The following is a 13756-nucleotide window of genomic DNA, read 5'->3' as shown; positions in this document are numbered from 1 at the left end:
TCGTTTGGCCCAAATCAGATGCCGCCAAGTCGCCTTGGCAACCGCACGCTTGAGGCCATTTTTGCCTGCGAGCCAGAGGAGGGCCTCGGGCAGAAGGAAGGGCTCCATTCAAGGAGGGAGGCTGACCCCGTGAAAGGCTGGGATGAGGAAGCGGGGAGGATGGGACTCAGACTAGTCCTACCTCCTTAAATTATTTTGCCCCGAGGGAATAAATATTCCTAATGAACTACAGCCACAGGGTGAAAGGACCACAGTGCTGACTGTGACTGGAGGAAGGAAGGGAGAAAGAACAAGCGTCAGCCCTCAGCCTTGGGGAGAACCTTCCCCCTCTGGGCCACTGTCCCCCGTCTCTGATTGAGGACCAGCAGTGAGTGTTGCATAGCTAGCACCCATGTAGACATCAAGGGATGCACATTGGCGTTGCATCCGTTCTCAGCGTGTAGGTTTTCCTTTCCAGGGCCTCTGCCATGGAGCTGTATCTCGTGCTCAACGGCAGGCAGTCGAATTTCCGGCACTGCTTCCTTCTTACTAATGTATCAGTGAGCCCTGGCTGGCTTGGCTCAGTGGGTAGAGCATCGGCCTGTGGACTGAAGGGTCCCGAGTTCAATTTCGGTCAAGGGCACATGCCTGGGTTGTGGGCTCGGTCCCCAGTAGGGGGCGTGCAGGAGGCAGCCGAATGATGATTCTCTCTCATCATTGATGTTTCCATCTCTTTCTCCCTCTCCCTTCCTCTCTGAAATTAATAAAAATATATTATATATATATTATATGTAATATATATATATATAATATGTATATATATATATATATATATATTATATATATATATATATATCAATGGCAGTTCATCTTATAATCCAGGGACTTTGAGGTGCTGAATTGCTGTCATAAATGGCAAGGAGGCAGCGCCCATTAGAGCGGAGACCCCAAAGATGGTTTGTTGGTTTCCACACCAAACGCGCAGGCAGTGACACCACCACCACCCCCACCCCCACCCCCACCCCCCGCAGGTTGGTGTGAGCTGTAGGAGACTGGGGCCAGGAGCGACTGTGTCCAGCACTCCGGAAAAAGGCACGGCCCACTCAACACCCACCTGCATGTCCCACAGTCCTCAAGCCGCCCCAGCGGGCAGGGCCAGGAGGTTGGGGAAAACAACACACAAATGACGTCCAAGGAGCGGGGTCTCAAGGCTTCTGCTCCGAGCATGTGCCACCCGCCTGTGCCAACCGCAGTGCCCACAGCACAGCCATCATCCCTCCACCTGCCTTTTCAAAAGACTTTTATCTCCCTGGCCCGTTGCCAGAACCAGCGACAGAATTTGCAGGGTCTACTGCAAAAAGAAAATGTGAGTCTCCTGTTCAAAAATCACGATGAATTTCAAGACGCAACAGGAAAGCATTAAACGGAGCACAGAGCCCCGCTGGGACTGCCCGGGTGGCACACCCTTGCTCCCTCTTTCCAGGCGGAGGAAACGGAGGCAGGAGGCGTGGGCAGGTGATGATTACCTCAAACATCAGGCCGTGCTTTTGGCAGAAGGTCTGCACTTCGGGGTACGCGGTAGACTGCAGAGCTTCTCTCTCCGCATCCATATCTGCAGGGAACGACATGGAAGGTGTTCGATGGAAGAACCCAGAACTCTCCCCTGGTCCATGGCTCTGATTTTAGCTTCATTCCCTCCCACCCAGGCTGAGGCCCTTCAAGGGAAATCAAAAGATACAAATACATGAGGTCAACCTAAGGAGACAAACCTCCTGGACTGCCGGGGACTTCCCAGGTACTAGCACTAAAAATCCCACATCCCAGGAAGCCCTTCGCTCCCAACTAACCAGGGTGGGTAGTTGCCCTGGGTTAGGGCTGCCAGATAAAACACAGGAAGCTCATTAGAGTTTGCATTTCAGATAAACAATGCATAACTTGGCAGCATAAGTATAGCCCATTCCACACACCATTTGGGTAAATTTGCATTTCTAATAAACCCTGTTCAATTCGCACTTCAGCTAAGCAACAAATAACCTGCTCCAGGCAATATGTGGATACCTTTGCATAGCTGATAACCCAGTTCAATTTGCATGTGAGATAAACAACAAATCATCTGTTACCATAAGGGATAGACTTATAGAAAACGATTATTCATTGTTTATCTGAGATGAAATTTTATTGGATACCCTGGTTTTGTTGTTGTTGTTGTTCATTTATTTGTTTGTTTTTGCTAAATCTGGCAGCCCTACCCAGCGTAGACCTGGATTCTAAGACCTTCTCCACCCGGACTTCACCGTGTGGCCTTATGCCAAGTGTCAGGCTAGCCTCAGTTTCCCCCTCTGCTCTTCAGGGCTGCACGCTCCCAAAGTAGAAAAACCTCTTCTGGTCGCAGCCGTTACTGATTTTTCAGCACTCAATGAATGTTGGTAGAACCACCAAGTCTACAAGTAAAAGTACCTTGTGCAACACAGGTTTTGAAGAAGCATTTGTTTTCTCCACAGGGCCCGGAGGAGGTCACATTAGTGTCTTTAAAAGGCCTCCCAACTCTAGCCGGTTTGGCTCAGTGGATAGAGCCTGCGGGCCAAAGGGTCCTGGGTTCGATTCCGGTCAAGGGCATGTACCTTGGTTGCAGGCACCTCCCTGGCCCAGGACCCTGGTTGGGGCGTATGCAGGAGGCAACCAATCAACGTGGTTCTCTCACATCGATGTTTCTGTCTGTTTTCCCTCTCTCTTCCACTCTCTCTAAAACAGTGGTTCTCAACCTTCCCAATGCCGCAACCCTGTAATGCAGTTCGTCATGTTGTGGTGACCCCCAACCATAAAACTGTTTTCATTGCTACTTCATAACTGTCATGTTGCTACTGTTATGAATTGTAATGTAAATATCTGATATGCAGGACGTATTTTCATTATTACAAATTGAACATAATTAAAGCATAGTGATGAATCACAAAAACAATATGTAATTATGTATGTGTTTTCCGATGGTCTTAGGAGACCCCTGTGAAAGGGTCGTTCGACCCCCAAAGGGGTCGCGACCCACAGGTTGAGAACCGCTGCTCTAAAAGATCAATGGCAAAATATCCTCCTGTGAGGATTAACAAAAACGAACTAACTAACTAAATGAATGAATAAAATAAAAGGCCTCTCAAAGCCACTGGCACAAAGAAACTGCCCAGGTCCTGCCACAGGAGCTGACCTCAATTCCAATCTTGTCGCACCCCCTCCCCTTCCCATGCCTGTTTCATAAATCCCACAGGTTATTTACATTTGTCCATAAAACATCAACTGGGAAGTTTCTTTAGACCTAGGCACGGCTTAGGTCAAGGGCACAACAGCAAATGAGACGTATATAAATGATGCCGTATGCCACAGCTGGCCCCCACTGGCTTGGGAGAGCGGATGGCTAAATCCTCAGGAATTAGGCTGTGAGCCAGCTGTTGGCACGGCCATTATGAAAACTTAAATGATCTGACCGTGCAATGGAATACATTATAGCAAAGGCTATAAGAGATCACAAGGACTCAAAAGCCATCGCTTCCGAGTCATCTGACCCCATTTGGCTGCGAGCTCTGCTCGTGAGTTTGTTTACGGCTATTGCCTTTGTAGCAGGAAAATAGAGGGTGGGGACCGCTGCCCAGTTCCTCCCCACTCCGTGTTTGTGCAGTCACACTGGCAGCTTTGAAACTGACCGTGGTGGAGGACTTACACCACAGAAATGGGCAGACAGTGCAAATCAGATGTTTTATGTGGTTGTGGTTGTTGTTTTACTTTAAAATTTTTGAAGAACAGGTTATTAAACTTTTGCCAGAACACCTCTCTGTGCAGTTTTTGCCCTGGTGGAACTCATACCCTAGTGGGGGAAGCCAGGCATTCAACAAACACATAAATGAAATAACAGTAGCTTTTGGGGCCTAGGGCTTCATGGGTTCCAGGATCTGCTGGGACCCAGTGTGACTACAACGCGTGGGTGAGGGGAGGATCAGCCTAGTGCATCATCGTGCAGTCACCACAAATGTTAGTTGCGATATTGGTTGCCACTCATAGCAACTCTATCAAGTCAGGCTCTGAGCCTGGATAATCAAAGCAGAAATAGAGGGTCTGGGATGCTCCCCTTTCCCGGTTCCCACATGGGTCACTGGCCGGGCTGCATTCACATCCAGGTCCCTTAGGGGACACCGTGAGCCCTGCCCATTGCCTGGCACCCCCACGAGTGCCCCTGGCTTCTAAAACCCAAGCCCTGCCCTGCTCCTTACCTGAGACGGTGGAGCTGATGAAGATGGTCACACTGTTGGATGGAGGCTCTGGGAGGGGGCCTGCCTGACCCTGGAGAAGCCGCCGGCGGGTGCCTGGGCTGAGGGGGCCCGCGTTCATGCTGTCCACCCACCTGGACGATCTTTCCCCGGGACGGGGACAGAATCTCAGACACCTCACACCAGTGGCCGAGTGGCCTTCCTGGGAGGCCAGCCAGGCAGGGCCATCGGGAATGGGGGTGTCTCTCTCACCCTCCAAGGCCCCCTCAGTGACCTGCAGCCCTGTCCCCTGCAGTGTCCCTGGGGAACTGAACCAACTGCTCCCCGCTGCTCTGCTTGGTCTGCTAACGCTGATGGCTGGACATTGGATTGTGACCTCTCAGCCAAGGTCCCTGGATGTCGGCTCCTCCAGGCACCGGAGCCATTTGCCCCTCAACCAACCGGCTTCTCGCCCTAAGAGCTCAGCAGTCTCCACAGCAACTGTGGTTTCTTGGCGCTTGGCACTGGGGCCCAGGGACCAGCCAGCCTCTCGAACACCTGGGTCCCCCGGGGCTCCATGAAAGTTGAGCTTGGGCCCAGGTGTGCAGAGGGAGCCTGCAGGATGCTGGGAGCTGTGCCAGCCCTGGCAGGGCAAGCCCAAAGGATGAACACTCAGAGGAACTCCCCACCCACCCGGTCCTGCACTCACCATTCCCTCCAACAAACGTCCAGGCACCTCGTGTACTATTTAAACCAGCAGTTCTCAACCGGGGACCATTCTTCTCCCCAGGGGACACTGGCAATGTCTGCAGACACTTTGGTTGTCATGACCGGGGAGGGGAGCTATTGGCATCTAGTGGGCGGAGCCCAGGGATGTTGCTGAGCCTCCTGCAGGGCACAGGGCACAGGACAGCACCACCACAGAGAATCCTCTGTCCCCTAATGTGAGCAGTGCGAGGTGGGAGGGCTGGGGGGAGGAATGGAGAAAGCAGCTTTAAATAAACTCATCAGATCTCCTTGCCTGCAGGAGGCCTGGGGCTGAGGCCAGCTGTCTTTGATAAGAAGGAAGATTAGCCCTGGCTGGTTTGGCTCAGTGGATAGAGTAGCAGCCTGTGGACTGAAGGGTCCAGGGTTCAATTCCAGTCAAGGGCACATGCCCGGGTTGCGGGCTCGATCCCTAGTAGGGAGTGTGCAGGAGGCAGCCTAACAGTGATTCTCTCTCATCATTGATGTTTCTCTCTCTCTCTCCCTCTCCCTTCCTCTCTGAAATAAATAAAAAATATATTTAGTAAAAGGGAAGAAAGGAAATTAGCAAGTCTCCAGGGGCAGTTAGGACCCTGCCCACATCAAACTGATGAGCTCTTTGAAATAAGCAAAAAATTCCACTCCCAGCAACATGGATAGACCTGAGGGCATTGTGCTAAGTGAAATAAGTCAGACAGAGACAGACAAATAACTGTGTGATCTCGCTTACATGTAAACTCTAAAAGGGCCAAACTCAGAGACACGGAGAGTAGGGGAGGTGAAGGAAATGGGCAGATGTTGGTCGAAGGTTACCAATTTCCAATTATGAGATGAATAAGTTCTATTAAAAATAAATAACCACAAAAAAAGAAGATGAATAAGTTCTGGAGATCTGACGTACAGGATGGCGATCATAGTTAACAACACTGGATGATACACTTGAAGCTTGCTACGAGAGTAGATCTTAAATCTCACCACAAAAAAGAAAAGAAATGGTAATTATGTGATAAAGGCGTCAGATAACCTACGCTGGTAACCATTTTGTGACTTATAAGCGCATCCAGTCCACACACCGTACACTGCAAACTTAAACAATATTATATGTTGATTACATCACAATGAAGCGAGGAAAAAAATAATAAAAAACACAGGCTGTATGGCCAGGGAGAGACCTTCTCGCGATTAGACCTTATTGAAAATGCCCTGGTGATCTAAGTCCTGCCCGCCCGCCTGTCAATGTTAATAAACCGCAGACAGAAGGGAGCTATACCTCGACGTCCATGGGCCCGGCGGGAATGCCGTCTCCTCCACCGCCTTCCTGGAGGATTCAAGCAAGTGGCCCCTCTCCCAGGACATCAGCCGCATGGTCTGTGGAACGAGAGTGAGGACCACTCAGGGGCGGGCGAGGTGAGGACAGTGAGGCGCTCCCTCGGGCCAGCACAGGAGGACGCACGATGTGCCTGGAAATCAAGATGAATGCCAAATGCCCGTGATCAGCAGAATGTGCACGGGCCCTTGGGAGACGGTATGTCAAGTCCCTGCTTTACCTGCGGGCACTAGAGAAATAGGAGCATCAGTTCAACCGAGTAGTTGGAGCTTTTTCATACCTCTTTCTTCTCTGCCTCAACTTACCTTCCCTGCCTGGTCCATTCAGGAAAGACCCTGCCGTTCTGGGGCCCCGGAGTCCACTCTGGGTTTCAGGGGTTCACTAAAAGGACTCACGGGATTCAGAAAAAGCTGTTTTACTCATAATTATGGTTTGTTGCAGTGAAAGGATACAGATTAAGAGAGAGTTTCAAGGCCTGGATCAGAAGGGAAACTTACTTTTTATTATACAGATGCTCCTTGACTCAACGGTGGGGTTAAATCCCAATAAACCCATTATAAGTGGAAAATATTTTAAGTCAAAAATGCACTTAATGCCACACTGTAGAGCAGGGGTCCTCAAACTACGGCCCGCGGGCCACATGCAAATACAAATATTGTATTTGTTCCCGTTTTTTACTTCAAAATAAGATATGTGCAGTGTGCATAGGAATTTGTTCATAGGTTTTTTTTAAAACTATAGTCCGGCCCTCCAACGGTCTGAGGGACAGTGAACTGGCCCCCTGTTTAAAAAGTTTGAGGACCCCTGCTGTAGAGTATCTGTTGTCCACCCTCATGACCACATGGCTGACTGGGAGCTGGGCTCCCGGCCACTGCCCAGCACCATCAGAGAGTTTCGCCACACGTTTCCTTTTCCCAGGAAAAGATCAACATTCAGAATTCGAAGCAGGATGTCTACTGAATGCATATCACTTTCCCACCATCGCAAAGCCAACAATTTCTAAGTCAAACCATCGCAAGTCAGGGACCATCTGCACAAGTTTTTACACAACCTAATATTGGCCATTTAGAATATCTTGTTTTCATTTAAATGTTAGTAAATAACAGAAAGAATGCATTCTTGGTAGTCTTTCAGAGCTCCAAAATGCCTCTTCTAAATAAGACAGCTTCACCTGTCTCTGTGATGTCCCCTTTCTTTTTGTGAATGTATGTTTTTTTTTATTATTATTTGGGGTTTTGGGGGGTTTTTGTCCCCTTTCTTTTGTAAATGTCTCATTGCTAAAACAAAGTGGGCTGAAAGGAGACCTTACGTGTAAGATTACACCAACACTGGTTTTATGAAACGATGAGCAGGCAGCTCCTGCTTGGCTCTGGGTGGTTGTGAGGGCCTCTTGGAGGAGGCCACGCACACGCTCAGGGATACAGGTGAAATGAGCCGAGGGAAGAGGCATGGGCATGTGGGCGGCCTCCGGGGAGGACCCAGCGTGAGCTTCTAGTTGTCCCCTCCCAGTGGAGTCGTGCGGACAGGGTTTAATTCTCGTAGCGACGAGTGTGACACCAGGCACGGTGAACTGCAGACGGGGGAGCTCGCCCAAGCCTTGGTGTCCCGGGTGTTTACTGGGTGTTGGTCATACAGACATGGCGGACCTCAGTCTTCAGCCCCTCCAGAGTCCAGTTCACACCGCCTGGCCCAGCGCCCCTGGTATAGTCAGAGTGTTAGCGTCGATTACCTGGCATATCCCAAAGCCCCCAAGTTAACAAAGACCCTTATCCGTCAGGTTATTTCCAGGGCTTTTAAGGGACACCTCCCAGGAGCTGGGCAAAGGCCAAAACGTTCCTGTGCAGGGTATGGACAAGGGTGAGTTAGTCCTTTGCTGCACCGACCTGATGAATATTGTGATGCGGAGTTGACTGTCACCATTTTATGGATGAGGAAACAGGCTCAGAGTGAGGATTTTCTCACTAGCCTAGAAGCCCAGGGTCGGGGAGCAAATACTGCTATCCCTCTCCTCCAGGGACCTCTTGCCCCAGCTTGGCCATCCAGCCACCTTCCCACAATCCACCCAGACCCTCTGGTTTAGTCACACTCTGCTGGCCTCTCCTAGGACTCAGCTCTGGGCTCCAGTGTCTGTCTAGGGCAGTGACGGCGAACCTTTTGAGCTCGGTGTGTCAGCATTTTGAAAAACCCTAACTGAACTCTGGTGCCGTGTCACATATAGAAATTTTTTGATATTTGCAACCATAGTAAAACAAAGATTTATAATTTTGATATTTATTTTATATATTTAAATGCCATTTAACAAAGAAAAATCAACCAAAAATATGAGTTCGCGTGTCACCTCTGACACGCGTGTCATAGGTTCGCCATCACTGGTCTAGGGCCTTATCGTAGCCCCTCTTCATCAGTCTCCTGACTTGGAACTTGCCTCCCTTGAAATATCTGCTCCTTTTCCCATGTCCTGGGTCCCCAGTATGCCCCTTGGACGTGACCCCACTCCAGTGCAGGGTCACATTCCCTTGGTTGCCATTATCGGATGTTCCTAGAAGGATTGGAAGTTTTTAACCTTGACACTCACACTAGGCTTTCTTTCCTTCCCTCTCGCCCAGACTTTTCCAATCTCAGCATGACTGACATTTGGGGATGGACCATCCTGTGCAGTGAGGGCTGTCCTGTGCACTGTAGCATGTGGACCGGCACCCTGGCTTCAACCCACTGGATTCCAGTAGCCGGACCCCTCTCCCAAAAAGGGGAGCTCAGTAAATAACTGTCACATCAACAGTAAATAGTAGGTGCTCAGTAAATAACGTGCACGTCAGCAGACTCATCCACAACTACTCCCGTTTGCCCCCGCAGACAACGAAGCAGGACTGGCCTTTCCGGGAAGGACTTGCCACGACTGCCTTCTGGGTTCCCTCGGGGGCTCCCGCCTCCCTCTCACTCCTGCTGGTGGTGGACGGCCAATTTGTAATCCTCTAGGGAAGGAGGTTGGAAAAGAATGTTTTTTGGGCTCAAAAAAAAAAAAAATAGTGACAATCAAAACTATCTCCAGCTCTGGCTGGGCGGCTTAGTTGGTTGGAACATCATCCTGTGCACCAAAAAGTTGTGGGTTTGATTCCCGGTGAAGGCACATACCTAGGCTTTGGGTTTGACCCCCAGATCAGGGTGTATACGGGAGGCAACCAATTGGTATCTCTCTCTCTCTCTCTCTCTCTCTCTCTCTCTCTCTCTCTCCCTCTCACCCTCTCTCTCTCTTTCTCTCTCCCTCTCTCTCTCTCTCTCTCTCCCCCCCTTCTTCTCTCTAAAATCAATAAAAACATATCCTACAGTAAGATTTAAAAAAAAAAACCAACTATCTCCAGACATTGCCAATGTTACTAGGCTCACTGTAACAACGTCTGGTTAAGAACTCCTGGCCTAACAGCTGATTTACTTTAACCTCAGGGCCTTTGCACGTGCCATGGACACCCCATTCTTCATCCTTTCATGCCTTTCACATTTCAGCTTAAATGCCACCTCCTGAGAGGCCCTCCTTCACCCTCCCATTACTCAACGACCTCCCAAGTCACTCTGACGCCATCACCCTATTTTAATCCTCTGCACGGACTCACCACCAGCTGGTGTTTCTTCTTTGCTTGTTTGCTGGTCGTGTCTCCTGAGAGAATGTGACTTCCGCACGTGAAGGGCCTTGTCTGTCAAGATTGGCATGCCCGGAACATAGTAGGCGCTCAGTAAATGATGTTCACATCAGCGGGCTCATCCACAACTACCCGTTCATCCTCAGCTCCCGTTTGCCACCGCAGACAACGAAGCAGGACTGGCCTTTCCGGGAAGGACTTGCCACGACTGCCTTCTGGGTTCCCTCGGGGGCTCCCGCCTCCCTCTCACTCCTGTTGGTGGTAGACGGGGCCAATTTGCAATCCTCTAGGGAAGGAGGTTGGAAAAGAAAGTTTTGGGGGCTCAGCACTGATTGGAAGGCAAGCCCCTGGCAATCCTAGTCACTTTTGTCTGAGGTATTTCACAGGTCTCTCGCTGCCAATTCCCCCAGCAACTGGGATAATGAAAGAAATTATGTGGTTCTCAGGCCCTGGCTTCGCTGGGCACTTAGCCAGGCTTGGCAGTTAACTGTTGTGTGCCAGGCTAATGTAGCCAACATAGCAGATGCTTTTGTTGAGGGTCCGTGAGGTGTCAGCCGGTTGGCCTTTGGCATCGGCAGTCCACACACAACCCGAGAGGCAGACATTGTGGTCCTGTGGCACGGACGAAGAGATGAGGTCCAGGGGGAGAGACCCCTTGTGTGGGCCACTCTGAACTCGAGTCTTCTCAGCAACCTCCTGGATCGGTCAGAGAATGAAATGCACATGTACAGTGAGCCAAGCGCTACTCTGGGGTCATGCAAAAGGCCCAGAAAATGTTGGCCATGATCAGTGGCTATTATTACCAGACTCACTCAACAAGTGGCAGAGTCCGGGACCAACGCCTCCGGTGTCCACGTTCCAGCAAGTGTTAATAACATCTAAGTTCTCTAGAGCAGGGCTGCCCATCCTTGGCACTGCTGACATTTGGGGCGGTTCATCCTCTGGGGTGGGGCTGCCCTGTGCACAGTGGGATGTTGAGCAGTGCCCCTGGCCTCTCCTCCACTAGATGCCACCACTCCCAACATTGCTCCCTGTTCCCTGGGGGCAGAGTCCCCACCTCCCTCCCCTGGATGGCAACCACTGCTCTGTCATGTTATATATTCATGTTACTATAATCATGTTGCTACATGTTGGGTAACTTTTTAACTTCAGGTGCAACTATACATACTCTCCAATACTCCCATGACCTGGGGACTCCAGTTTGCTATCCTGGCTTACTCATGATGGAAATCAGCTTCAGAGAAATTCAATAATTTGCCCAGGCTGAACGAGAGTCCAACCTATTTGTCGGCCATCTTGGGATCTATGGGTGTTAAAGAATTCTATGCAAAGCTTTTAAAGTGTGATAATGGTATTGTTAGGTTATAAAAGAATCTTTATCTTTTGGAGACACATAACAAAAATATTTATAGAGTGATAAGGTCTATAGAACGACTGAGATTTGCTTAGAAAGAATCCCAGGTGGCAAGGAGCATGGGGTGAGGTTGGCTAGGGGGTGATGGCGATCAGGCTGGGACTCAGGGGCTCCTTATATGATTCTGCCTACTTTTGTGTATGAAATTCTCCATAGTCAAAGTGTAAGTATTCTTCCATCTGTGTTCTTAGGGAATGGTCATGATCATTTTGTATTCAGTAGGTGCAGAGCCCAGGGGATTTCCATTCCATGCCTCTGCCACCCACAGACGCCCAAAGTTACCATCTCCCCCTTACAGAGGAGAAATCCATGCTAGGAGATGTTAATAAACGGAATCACAGTCTCAGCCTCCGAGGCGCCAGCGCGCAGCATGAGCGGGGTAGCAGCGCCCCCTGGGGGCCAGCACAGGAACTGTCACGTGAATGGGCAGAAGCTGCTGTAACCCCAGAATGGGGTAGGAGGGGGAGGCACCTGAGACACTGTCCTGGAACACAACATTGCGGCGGCGGGGGGGGGGGGGGGGGGAGCCCCCCAAAACCCCAGCAATAAAGAGAAATAATCTCTTTTCAAATTGTAAACTGTGGTAAAAGGATAAGTATTTTAATGCACTTTTTAAAAAATCCAAATCAATGAAGAAAAAATTCACAATAAATGCGATGCCACGATTTTAAATACAGCAAGGCAAGTGAGGGAATATGGAAACCAGGGCTGGAACCTGTTTTTATTTTTATTTTGCTCATCGTGGATTTTTTGCATTGATTGGATTTTTTAAAATATTACTTTAAAATACTATTTATCTGCGAATTAAAACCAGAATGAGATACTACCACCTCATGCCCACTAGGATGGCTAGAGTAAAAAAAAGTGGAAAATAACAAGTGGTGAGGATGTGGAGGAATTGGAACCCTGTACCCTGCTGCTAGAAATGTAAAATGCGACCGTCACTGCGGAAAACAGTCTGTCAGGTCCTTAAAAAGTTAAACACATGCCCGGCCAGTGTGGCTCAGTAGTTGAGCATCGACCCATGAGCCAGGAGGTCACAGTACGATTCCAGTCAGGGCACATGCCCGGGTTTCGAGCTCCATCCCCATTAGGGGGCATGCTGGAGGCAGCCAGGCAAAGATTCTCTCTCATCATTGATATTTTATTTCTCTCTCCCTCTCCCTTCCTCTCTCTGAACTCAATAAAAACAAATTAAAGAAAAAGCATCATGCTGAGTGAGGGATGCCAGATGCAAAAGGCCACACGATGTGTGATTCCATCGATATGAAATGTCCAGTAAAGGCCAGTCCATCACGACGAACAGTGGATCCGTGGTTGCCAGTGGCTGGGGGAAGGAGTTTGGGGAGTGACTTTGATGGGGATGGGGCCTCCTTTGGGGGTGATGAAATGTTCCGGAACTAGCTAATAGTGGTAGTTGCACAACAGTGTCAATGTACTAAGTGCCACTGTATTACACACTGAAAATGAATTAATTTTATGCTATGTGAATTTAACCTCAATTCTTAAAAATGTATTTAAATAGGAAAAAATTAGCTTGATCGCTAGTTGTTTTTGGCACCCCTCCCCCCAAATGTCTTGCCGGAGGTGAGTGCCTCTCCCCAGTCCAGGCCCCGATCCCATCTCCCGCTGGGTGTTGCCTCTATGATCATTCACAGTTTGCAGACGGGGAAACCAGGCCCATTGTTGTCTGTATTTTGAATTAACCACTTTAGTGTGGGTTAACTGAAGCCTCGTGCCAGCCCTTGTTGGTGACCACATTTAGCCGCCTGTGTCCCAGGTCGGCCTGTGCCCCATCCTGGACGTCTCTGGCTGGTTTCCTCTTCCGATGCCTCGCACTGAACCCACCCTGGCAGGGTCCAGAGGACAGTCCTTTGGAAATCAACAGTTGGCCTCATTTTTGCCCATGGTTCCTAAGGTTTTGGGGTCACAGACCACACTTTAACCTCCACAATAAAAGCTTTGGACCCTTTCCTGGAAAATGGCACGTGCACACAATATGCCTCTAATCCCTGTCCTTGTATTCCAACAGGGCCATTGAAGTCCAGGTTAAGATGCTCCAAATCAGACAAATACTTTGGGATTCAACCCTCTAAGGAACAACCGACAGCATAATTTGTATGTCTTTCCCCCTGATTCATTTTATCATGTTATTTTATAATTCACATACAATAAAACTGACTTCAGTGTGGGTTTTAGCTGAGTTTTGGGGCATCCACAGATTCATATAACCACCACCGCCACATTTAGCTCTGTCCTCCCAAAAGGCTCCGTCATGCTGCCTCCTTCATGCTCACACCCCTCTCCACCCCCTGGCAACCACTGGTGTGTTCTCCGTCATGAAAGATCTGTGTATTGGAGAAAGTCCATGTATGGAATCATACGGCGTGCAACCTTCTGAGAAAGGCTTATATCACTCAGAATA

General features: G+C 49.5%; 1 protein-coding gene across 2 annotated transcripts in view; it reads right to left on the bottom strand.

Annotated features, from left to right (window-relative positions):
* The window catches only part of NWD1 (NACHT and WD repeat domain containing 1), a 71260-nt gene extending 61032 nt beyond the window's left edge, over window positions 1–10228 (bottom strand). The window contains exons 1-3 of one of the 2 annotated variants that reach the window (XM_036302694.1): window positions 9891–10228; window positions 6226–6323; window positions 1506–1591 (exon numbers count right to left, since the gene is read on the bottom strand). In XM_036302694.1, coding sequence (XP_036158587.1) covers window positions 1506–1589 — 84 coding nt within the window. In that variant the 5' untranslated portion in view covers window positions 1590–1591; window positions 6226–6323; window positions 9891–10228. Of the gene's footprint in view, window positions 1–1505; window positions 1592–6225; window positions 6459–9890 lie in introns of those variants that run through there. The other variant, XM_036302695.1, reaches the window with a different exon arrangement.
* Between the last annotated feature and the right edge of the window lie 3528 nt (window positions 10229–13756).

This window comes from Myotis myotis, unplaced genomic scaffold, assembly GCF_014108235.1.
Source record: "Myotis myotis isolate mMyoMyo1 unplaced genomic scaffold, mMyoMyo1.p scaffold_m19_p_32, whole genome shotgun sequence".
Classification (NCBI taxonomy): domain Eukaryota; kingdom Metazoa; phylum Chordata; class Mammalia; order Chiroptera; family Vespertilionidae; genus Myotis; species Myotis myotis.
The sequence above is the reverse complement of the archived record's forward strand: the minus strand, read 5'-3'. Positions and strand labels throughout refer to the sequence as shown.